Source organism: Sapajus apella, unplaced genomic scaffold (assembly GCF_009761245.1).
Source record: "Sapajus apella isolate SASKATOON/1434 unplaced genomic scaffold, GSC_monkey_1.0 scaffold48, whole genome shotgun sequence".
NCBI classification, from domain to species: domain Eukaryota; kingdom Metazoa; phylum Chordata; class Mammalia; order Primates; family Cebidae; genus Sapajus; species Sapajus apella.
In genome coordinates this window covers 221,038-231,533 of record NW_022436988.1, presented here as the reverse complement: position 1 = coordinate 231,533, position 10,496 = coordinate 221,038, and the positions used below count along the sequence as shown (strand labels likewise).

Genomic DNA, 10,496 nt, shown 5'->3' with positions numbered 1-10,496 from the left:
GGGACCCAGCCCCCCACTCCAGCCCTCCCTTCCTCATGGGACCCAGCCCCCCACCACAGGATTTGCAGCTCCAGACAGACTGGGCCTCAAAGCCACCATGCCATCTAAAACATGAGTTGGGGGTTTATCTGGTTGAAACTCTGATAAATGTGAAACATGATCACTTGGAGAAGTGACAGATGAGGCTGCCGGGAGCCAGCAGCTTCCTTCATCCCATACCCCAGGTCTCAGCATAGAACAAGAGGGGGACCTCAGCCAGGGTGCAGAAACACCCCAGTGACGCTCTGGGGCGAGGGCTGTGGAGCAGCTGGAGATGACCCCTCCCTGGGTGTCGTTCTGCGATGTAAAGGGGGCCATGGAGCAGCTGGAGGTGACACCTCCCTCAGTGTCCTTCCTGGGCTGCACTGTGGGACATGGGAGGCACCGTGAGGAAGGTGGTGGCGGGTGCTGCCGTGGTGTGGTGCGGGGTCTGTGGCCCTGGGCCAGCATTGCCTCCTCACTGAATAGTGCACTTGGTTACAGTGCATGGCTCTTCTGTGATTTTTTATTGCTTTCCAGGTTCTCACAGGTCTAAGAGCAGTTACCCACACTTCTCCCGAGGATGTAAGCTTCGCTGAATCCAGAAGAGATGGCTTGAAGGCCATTGCTGGGTGAGTCGGGCAGTTCCTCCGTTAGGTCCTGAGTCTCTCAAAGGCCAGCAGATGGACGCTAATGGGGATGGTTTGTTCAGAGGCAGAATTTAGGATTCTTCACTTCCTAAGTTTCCTCTCTGCCAGCGGATCGTCAGTCCCAGCTCCTGGAAGCTCACGCAGCCTCTTGCTGTCATAGTCGTAGTGGATGTTCAGTTTCTTTAGGAACCGTGGTCCCCTTTGAGAACTGGAGAGTGTGTCTTGGCTCAAGGCTGCCTGCCAGCAGTTGGAATGGTCTTCACTCCTGTTGACAGACACGCAGCCGGGGCTGTGCCTTATGCTCACTCCGCCCTGCAGGCACACGAGAGGGCCAGCCCCACGGGGCCACACACGCCCTCTTCTCTCCTGTGCCGGCACCCGTGCCCTCTAGTCAGGGGGAGAAGTGGGAGGGACCAGCCACAGGGGGCGGCATCCCCATCCACCTTTCATCCAGAGAGGGACCAGCCACAGGAGCATCCCCATCCAGATGGCAGAGCCTGAACTTAGGGGCGGGGGGAAGTGGGAGGGAACAGCCATAGGAGGGTCCGTATCCACCTTTCATCCGGAGAGACGGCAGAGCGTGACCTCGGGAAGCATGTCGCATGCCCTGTATGTGGAAGGAGCTCTGGATTTTCGATCTATCCCCGAGGGTCCTGGACTGTTCTGAGCGTGTCATCTCAGGAACACACATCAGACCGCCGTGATGTGGACATGAGGTTCACAGATGTTTGTTATTTCACACATTTTTAATTTCAGGATTTGCCAGACTGTCGGTGTGAAAGCAGGAGCCCCAGATGAAGCCGTGTGCAGAGAGAACGTTTCCCAGATTTACTCTGCGCTGCTGGGCTGCATGGACGACTACACCAAGGACAGCAGAGGGGACGTGGGCAGCTGGTGCGTGGGCAGCTGTGGGTAGTAGCAGTTCCTCTGAGGAGCCTGCTGGTTTCATGGAAACTCGAGGCCCTGGACTTTTCTGCAGGGAGAAGTCTTTATAGAGTGCTGTATTTGGCATTTCAAAGGCTCATGGGAAGATGACCTGTTCCCTGCTTCCGGGTGAGCCTGCGTGGCAGGGCTTTGCAGGGGCTGGTCCAGTCTGTCCTCAGGTGTTGGGCCCACATCCTCCTTGTTGACAGGGTGTGAGGGAAGACGCGTCTTCAGGGAAAGGCTGCTGGCTGCTTACCCTGGGCTTTGCCGACATTTCCTGCTGAAGTGGGATTGATAATCCCCAAAACTTCTGTGTGTGTAGGACACTTCGAGGCCCCGGTGTGTGTGACTGTGGGTCTCCCTTCCTGCACATGTTTCTGTAGCACAGAGGGCACCTCTGCAGGCCCCATGACTTTTCTCTCTGGCAGTGAAGAGTCATGCCTGGGGGTTAGTCACGGGCATTGGATTCACACAGCCTGCCAGCGTGGTTGGCAGAACCAGGGTCAGGAACCCCCTCTCCAGCTGGGTACGTCTGCCTCTCCTTGTCTTATCAGGGTCCGTAAGGCCGCCATGACCAGTCTGATGGATCTGACGCTTCTCCTGGCTCGGAGCCAGCCTGAGCTGATTGAGGCCCACACGTGAGTGTCGCTGCAGCTCTTCTGCGCCCTGCAGGGCAGCCCCGAGCCTGGGGAGGCTGGTGAGGCAGGTGGTCCTGGTGCTTAGTGGGGCTTGCACTGCCCGGCACATACCCTCCTCCCAGAGAGCCTCTCGCGTCCCTAACCCCAGGTTTGTGCAGGCCCCTCCTCCCGCCCCCATGGCTGTGGCTTGAGCTGGGGCCCCTTCTCCTCTGCCCAGTGCCCCTAGGATAAGGCTCTGCCCCCCAGCCGGTTTCTCCCACAGTACTTGGGCCAGTTTGATGACAGCCAGCTTTTGGGGCTGAGGCTGGGTGGGAGGTGGGGGCTTCTCAGCTTAGGACCCTGAACCTGAGGGTCTGCTCCTGCCAGGACCAGCTGAGCCATTGTTCAGTTCCCTGCAACTGAGGCTGCCATTGGATCCTGCCCTTGCTGTGGGTCTCTGTTGTGGGCACCGGGTTGTGGGGATCCCACTCACTGTGGGTCTCGGTTTACTGCCTGCCCTTGGTTTACCTGCTGTTCTTAGTTTACCTCTCGCCCTCGGTTTACCTCCCGCTCTTGGTCTGCAGCTGTGAGCGCATCATGTGCTGTGTGGCCCAGCAGGCAAGTGAGAAGATTGATGGGTTCCGTGCTCACGCCACCAGTGTGTTCCTGACACTCCTGCACTTTGACAGCCCTCCCATCCCCTACGTGCCCCACCGGGGAGAACTGGAAAAGCTGTTTCCCAGGTACTGCTGGGGCACAGGCCCTCCCACGCCGGACCTGCAGCCACGGCAAGGTCATCGGCAGCCCGGCCTCATCACACTTGCTCTCTTGCAGGTCCAGCGTGGCCTCCGTGAACTGGAGTGCAGCTTCCCAGGCCTTCCCACGCATCACCCAGCTCCTCGGGCTGCCTACCTACCGCTACCACGTCCTGCTGGGGCTGGTCGTGTCCGTGGGCAGCTTGACGGAGTCGACGGTGAGGAGGCATTGGCTGGCTGGTAGGGAGGCGGCGGCTCCCGGGGTGCCTGGTGCTTCCTTCTCTCTTGGGAGCGTGTGTGGGGCTGGGCCTTGTCTGCCATTGCTTTCTATTTCTCTGGGGCGTATTTGCTGGGGGGTCAGGGGCCCAGTGTCTTCCTCATGACCCGAGAGGCTAAGGGCCTGCAGGGTGGTCAAGTCTGGTGACGGGGGAGCAGCACGTTGAGTCAGGCTCAGCCACAAACTCTGAAGTGGGCTGGCGCTGCTCTGTTCCTGTGGCTGCAGCCCTGGATCCCCCAGCGTCCCCTCGGGGTTTGGCCCTCCAGCACCTGTGTCTGACGCTTACATGCGGTTACCTGGGCTCCATCGGGTTCTAGATCTGCCTCCAGCCTCCACTTCAGGGCGCCAGGTCCGCCTCCCATGTCTGTGGGGAGGTTCTCTGGAGCCTCAGGGATCCATGGCTGAGCTGTGGAACTCCAGGGCCCCTGCATCTTGTCACTCGTGGCCCCTGCACCTGCTCATTGTGGCAAGCCTGTGGCAGCTGCTCTGTCCTGGGAAACATGTAACAGCACATCAGGTGTCCTCTGTGCCATGCGGACATACAGGGAGACCCAAGCCACGGGCGAGTGGGGCCCCGAGACATTCCACACACACGGAAGTAGCGGGGGTGACCAGATCCCACTTTAGGGGAGACGTGAGAGAAACTAAGGCAAGCAGCCGCAGCCTTTCGTCAGGGATGTGCGCCACCCCGCGTCCTGAGTGAGGGTTCAGGCTGTGTTGCCGCCGCCGAGAGCCAGGCGTCTGCGTTGGGTGTCTGTACTGTGGGTGGCTCCATGCTGGCGTCCACACTGGCCACTGTGTGCCAGCTTGACCGGCTGGGGTCAAGCCTGATGGGCGGCGGGCTCGGGGGTCCCATGGCCTTATGAGGTGTCTCTTGTTGCAGATCCGGCACTGAGGGGTGGGGGGCTCGGGGGTCCCTCTGCCTTATAAAGTGTCTGTGTTTGCAGATCCGGCACTCCACCCAGAGCCTCTTTGAGTACATGAGGGGAATTCAGAGCGACCCACAGGCCCTGGGCAGCTTCGGCGGGACCCTTCTGCAGATCTTTGAGGACAACCTTCTGAAGGACAGGTGAATGGTGTCTTATGCGGCCTTGGAGGTGTGGGTGGTGCTGGCACCTCTCACCACGTTTCCATAGGTCCTCAGGGTCTTGCAGGGTCTCTCTGGGTCTGATGGGAGAAGTGAGACATACGCTTTACCAGTTAGTGGCAAAGAGCACGGCTCAGCAAGTTGGGATGGGCCTCAGCCCCTGCACCTCCTCTCCCAGCCTGCATGCTGGGCAGGGAAATGACCATTTTGTGTACGCTGGAAGTAAAGGTAACAGAAAGGAGAAAGTGGTCACTGTGTGTAGGAAGGCGTCCTGGAGGCTTCTCCGGCTTGGTGCCCCTGGGGACGTGCTTTCGGGCACGCATCAGCCACCCAGTGAGTGAGAGAGCTGCACTCCGAGGATGGAATGTCACGTGAGAAACACAGCTCCTTTCTAGAAGCTTCTGCTTTACATGGAGGCAGAGTATAGGCCCTGTGGGCCTTCACCTCAGAATTGAGAATGTTCCCCCATCACCCTCTGGAAGGGCTGTTCTGTCGTGTGAGGATGAGGACATGGGCCTTGGCGTCCCCTCAGGCAGGGCCTTGGTGTCCCCTCGGGCAGGGCCTGGGCAGCCTCTCCACTAGGAAGCACAGATGCCGCTCTCAGCAAACAGGAACTCAGCGCAGCCGTGGTAGGCTTTCTCATTATGACTACAATTAGCTGCACATAAGGAGCAGTCTGACCGATTTTACACATGTCCACCCTCACACTCTTCCCTAGTCACGAGGTGGGCACATCCTTCAGCCCCAGGTTTCCTCCTGGCCCTTCTAGTCCGTCCCCCTGACCTGCATCACCATAGCCTCGGCACGTGGTCGCTCCGGGCGTCTGGGCTGTGTGCCGGTCGCTCATCCCTCCTGTTGACGAGTCGTGTCTGCGGTGTCAGTGCCAGACGGTCCGTCTGTGTGTGGGCATGTCGGCCTTTCCCGCCGTGGGGCTGTCACTGGTGGAGCTGCAGGCAGACAGTGTGCACGGCAGCTCTCCTGTGTGCCACTTGGCCTGTGCTGAAGCTCTCCGGATGCTCCCGGCATCCAAAGGGACGTCCCCAGGCTCCTTTTCCGTGGGGTGAACGCTGGGCGTTGCAGGCCAGCTCACACGGAGGCGAATGTGTAGCTTCGGGAAGCTGTGGAGGGTTTATGGAGCCTGCGTGTCGTGCCTTCCCACTGTTGTCTGAGGTCACACTCCCACTGGCATGTGGCCATTTTATATCCTCTTTGGAGAAGGGTCTTTATTTTTTTCTGTTCCCCTTCCCCGACTGTTGCAGTCTGATCCCCCCTCATCACACGTGACTTGAGGGCGTTTCTCCCTGCCTGTCTCTTCACATTTGCTCGAGTCCCTGAGAGACCCCTTTGCTCTGAGGCACCGATTTTTCTGGTATGTCTAAGAAAGCTCGCCTAATCTGTGGCCACCGAGATTTTGTGTTCAGTCCTAGAAGTTGCATAGTTTTGGGTTGTGTATTTAGACCTGGGTGAGTCTTGAGTGAGGTTTCCTAGGTGGTATCGCGTGGGCATGGCATCTTGATGCCCAGCTGTGCTTATCGCTGGGAGGGTTGCTGTTGCAGCCTTGTAAGAAACTGGGTTCGTTTTGGACTCTGCTGTGCCCGCTGTGTCTGCTTTACTCTGCCCCAGGGCTGTGCTGCCTCGATCCCCTCAGCCCCGCCGCCGTCCTCCAGGTTCAGTGTCGGCCTTCAGCCTTGCTCATTCCTCCCACAGGTGTTTTGTCTTCCTGGAAGCTTTGTGTTTCCATATAAACTATAAAGGGGATTGTCAGTTTCCACAGCGGTGCCAGGATTTCCACTGGGACTGTGCTGACTCAGCCAGTCAGGGAGATGGGCATCTTCGTTGGTGCTGGTGTCTGGGGTCTCATCGCTCCTTCTCCCCTCAGGGTGTCCGTGCCGCTGCTGAAGACGCTGGACCACCTGCTCACCCATGGCTGCTTCGACATCTTCACCACAGAGGAGGAGTGAGGCTTTGCTTTTCATGACTTCCTTCCGGTTAAGCCTAAGTAGCTCACGTTTTAAAGAAAAAGTAATCAGACACAGAGATGAGAATTCCAGGAGATTATTTTCCAGTGCATTCAGGGTCAGTTACGGTGACTATAAATGCCATCATAACTGACCCTCAAAGTAACATAGTAAGAACAAAGTAACCTAGTGACATATTATGACTGTGAATGCAGTCAGCCCCATCTGGGGCCGAGGTGGGGGCCCTGCTGTGTACTCAGGCCCAGGTATCCCACTGGGCCAGGGGTGGGCATCAGGGTGATGCTGGCACCTGTGGGAACCTGAAGTGGCCTAGGCTGTATGGGGATGAGACTGGTCGTAGAGGAGAGGGTGGAGGCTGGTGACCAGTGAGGACTCCCCCAGGAGATGGAGCTCCCTGCTTCTGCGCTGTGTGGACGTCCCTGGCTGGTGTCAGCCAGGTGGGTGTCCCTGAGTTCATTTCATTGTTGCCATGTTTTCTTGCTTCACTGATTTTACCTTGTTGGGCCAGTATTTTTTTTTTTTTGAGACAGGGTCTAGCTCTGTCACCCAGGCTGTAGTGCAGTGGCACAATCACAGCTCACTGTAGCCTCCACCTGCTGGGCTCAAGTGATCCTCCCACCTCAGCCTCCCAAGTATCTAGGACGACAGGCGTGCCTCCAACATGCCTGATTAATGTTTGTATTTTTAGTAGAGATGGGCTTTCACTATGTTGCCCAGGATGATCTTGAACTCCTGGCCTCAAGTGATCCGCCCTCCTTGGTCTCCTAAAGTGCTGGGATTACAAGTGTGAGCCACTGTGCCTGGCCTGGATATTTTTGTATCTGGGATGCATTGGGTCACCTGGAGGCAGTATGGTCTTGCTTTTGGGACGCCTGCTTTTTTTTTTTTCTTTTTTTGAAATGGAGTCTTGCTCCATTGCCCAGGTTGGAGTGCAGTGGCTCAATCGCAGCTCACTGCAACCTCTGCCTCCCAGATTCAAGCAATTTTCCTGATCAGCCTCCTGTATCAGCTGGGACTACAGGTGCCCGCCACCATGCCCAGCTAATTTTTTGTGTTTTTAGTAGAGATAGCGTTTCACCATATTGGTCAGGCTGGTCTCAAACTCCTGACCTCAAGTAATCCACCCACCTTGGCCTCCAAAGAGCTGGGATTACAGGCGTGAACCACTGCATCCAGTTTTGGGCACTGTTCTTAAGCTGTCAGGTGGACCCGAGCCACACTGGTCTCCAGGTTTTCCCGCCCCTTTAAGGGCTCTGCTCCCTGCCGCTTCCTTCCCACTGCTGCTGGGGCAGTGCAAGGGATTCCAGTCATCTTTTGGGTGGTTCCTCCCCAGCCCTGGGCAGCATCCTTGTACTCATGCACTGACTGACCGAGGCCCAGGTTAGTCCTCAAGGGCCCCCAGGAAGCCCCCTCTGGTGCTGAGAACCTCAGCGAGCTCTGCAGATGTGAGACTCGGGAGGCCCCACTCTCATTGTGGGCTGGAGCCTGCCGCCTGCTGGACTTGGCTTGCCTCGACTGTCGGGCGGGACGTGGATCTGGGCTCTGTGGCTTCCTCTTTGCTGGACACTGCACATGTTTTTTTAATCTAATGGCATTAAAGGGTTTCCCCTTTTGTTAGTGGGCATCACTGATCTTGTACCTGCTGTTGGAACAACCTCCACGTTCACAGGTGCACCCAGCTCGGTTGTGGTGTATTATCCTTTCAAATCATGCTAAATGTTCCATTTACATTTTTTTTTGAGAAGGAGTTTCCATCTTGTTGCCCAGGCTGGAGTGCAATGGTGCTGTACAAAAAATACAAAAACATTGGCCAGGCACGGTGGTGCCTGCAGTCCCAGCTACGTGGAGGCTGCAGTAGGAGGATGGCTTGAGCCTGCGAGGTGGAGGTTGCAGTGAGCCGAGATGGAGACACACTGTACTCCGGCCTGTGCAACAGACAGACCCTGTTTCGGAAGGAAACACTTCCTACCATGTCCTGCCACGAATACAGCTCTCTTTACTTCTCGACAGTTCTGTCAGTTTTTGCTGTGCAGATTTTGAAGCATGTTTTTGGGGCTGAATCTTGCCCTATGACCTGCCTCATTTCTAGGGTGCTTTCTGCATCACTCGACTCTGAACTCAACTTTTTTACTTTCGGTGTCTTCATGTATTTATGTGTTTGTGCGTCTCTTCTGGAACAGCGTTTGGTTTTGTGAAGATGCAGGCTGTAGCTTCTGCCTGCATCCCTGATGACCTGTGACCCCCTCAGGTCTCAGTCCGCCACCCACAGGGTTTCCCAGTGCCCTCCCTGCCCCCCGAGCTTTCTGTTGGAATACTAGAATCCTTTTCTCATCCCATTATTTTCATGTATTTGTTTGGGACATTTTACTCTTTTTCTGTTCTGTAATGCTTACCCTAGAAGTGAGAAGTGACACCACATATTCTTGACTTGGTGAATCCAGTTTTCAGTATTTGTCCGTATTGGACAACAGCACAGATACCGGAAGGTGCTGGTTCTGCTGACTTCCATCCCGAGTTCTGTGCTGCTGTCGTCGGATGTCTTGTCTTCCATGTAGTTTCCTGTTCACTGTGGTATTGTGTAATGTGCGTTATTCTGAATTATCCACATTTTTACTGCTTTCTTTGCTTCTCATCACTTAATGATTTTGGGGACCCCCCCACCCTTAGTTGGGGCTCACATTCCCTCTTCCTAGAGCACACTCCCTTGGATTTCCTCCAGTGAGGTCTGCTGGTGGTGAAGCTTTCTAATTTTATGTGCAGATTATTTTCAGAGGATGCACAGAGTTCAGGCAGCTGTTTTGTTTCAGCACATTACAAGTATTTCCCACTTCTCCTGACTTTGTTGCTTTTGAGTGTCACCTCCCAAAACGGCCTGGGCTTTCCCAGCCCCTGCCAGGTTTGCTGCTTCCCTGGTTTTTCTGTTATCACACTCATGTGTTTCCCTCGGCCACCCCCTCTGCATTTCACATTTTCCTCTCTCTTTGCTTCATTACCTTGGCCCGTCTGCCAGCTGCTGATTCTCTCTGTCTCTGAAGGACTTCTCACTTGCGGAGTTCCTGTTTGGAGTTTTGCGTCTTTTCAGGTGCAGGTCTTGGCCTCAGGTGTTTCCACGTGTGCCTTGGCTTTCCGTCTTGCTGTTCCCTGCGCCCGTCCTCCCGCGCCCGGCGCTCCTTCCCTTTAACGCCCTCCTCCTGCCTGTTTCACTGGGTGTATCTGAGCTGCCTGTCTGCTGTTGCATACTCTCTGGACGTTGTGTTTTCGGGGTCCCACCTCAGAGCAAGCCGAGGCCTGGGCTAAGCCTGCACCTTGGCAGGCAGGACCTTAGTTTAGTTTGCCTTTTCTGGACACCCGAGGGAGGGTAGCGGCACCCTGGGGTCTCTGACCTACGGTCAGCAGTGAGGGTTTTCCGGCCTGTCGGGCCCCTGGAGCTTGCCTGTGTTCCCCACCGAGAGAGGCAGGTGCGTGTCTTCCCTCTTCTCCCTGGAGCGGGCCTCTCAGAGCTGCTCATCAGGGCTGTGCTTTTGTCGGCACGCAGCTTCAGCTCTTGTCCCTACGGCCAGTGAAGGCTCAGAACAACACCGCGCAGCCTGTGTGTCTTACGTGAGTCGGCAGATTCTCCCAGCCCTGCAGCAGCTCAGGCCAGGCCGCCTCTGGAAAGGGCAGTGGAGGAGAAGGGGCATCCCGGCTGCCACTGTGTCGGGATGGAGCCTGGGGCCTGGGGAGGGAGGTGGGGCCCTGTGGGGGCTGCTGCACCGCAGTGAAGCAGAGGCCGACCAGGTGGTGGCACAGCAGCTGGGGACCCGCCGGCCTGTGGAGGCACTGGGATGGGACCAGTGGACTTGCTGGCAGAGGGGCCGCAGGGCTGCAGGCTTCTTGGACTGAGCCACCGGGAGGACGGAGTTGACCTTCCTTATAGAAAAAGTGTGCGTCCCGGGGCTGCCTGTGAAAGCTCATCTCTAAAGAGAGTGTTCTTCTTCCAGCCACCCCTTCGCTGTGAAGTTGCTTGCGCTTTGTAAGAAAGAAATCAAGAATTCAAAAGACATCCATAAACTGCTGTCAGGCATCTCAGTGTGAGTCTCAAGTGCTGCTGACCCCAGGGGGACTGCGGGGGGGGAACTGCGGGGGGAACTGCGGGGAGCCTCGCCGAGGCAGGAGTCAGCGGCCCCAGGGGGAACTGCAGGGAGCCTTG

The 10,496-nt window shown here is 56.6% G+C and overlaps 1 protein-coding gene and 1 long non-coding RNA gene across 6 annotated transcripts in view; one reads left to right on the top strand and one right to left on the bottom strand.

Moving 5' to 3' along the window:
• TBCD (tubulin folding cofactor D) overlaps window positions 1–10,496 on the top strand; it is a 186,415-nt gene that overhangs the window by 170,874 nt on the left and 5,045 nt on the right. For all 5 annotated transcript variants that reach the window (XR_004257686.1, XM_032241194.1, XM_032241191.1 and 2 more), the window contains 8 exons: window positions 559–650; window positions 1,425–1,562; window positions 2,147–2,230; window positions 2,794–2,952; window positions 3,044–3,182; window positions 4,189–4,310; window positions 6,208–6,285; window positions 10,288–10,377. Coding sequence is in view for 4 of the 5 variants with exons in the window: in XM_032241194.1 (XP_032097085.1) it covers window positions 559–650; window positions 1,425–1,562; window positions 2,147–2,230; window positions 2,794–2,952; window positions 3,044–3,182; window positions 4,189–4,310; window positions 6,208–6,285; window positions 10,288–10,377 (902 nt within the window). In the remaining variant the exon portion in view is untranslated. The remainder of the gene's footprint in view (window positions 1–558; window positions 651–1,424; window positions 1,563–2,146; window positions 2,231–2,793; window positions 2,953–3,043; window positions 3,183–4,188; window positions 4,311–6,207; window positions 6,286–10,287; window positions 10,378–10,496) is intronic.
• Window positions 99–1,430, bottom strand: LOC116525449. The gene is made up of 2 exons (XR_004257689.1): window positions 1,224–1,430; window positions 99–980 (listed from the first exon to the last, which is right to left on the bottom strand). It is a non-coding gene; the product is annotated as an uncharacterized LOC116525449 (long non-coding RNA).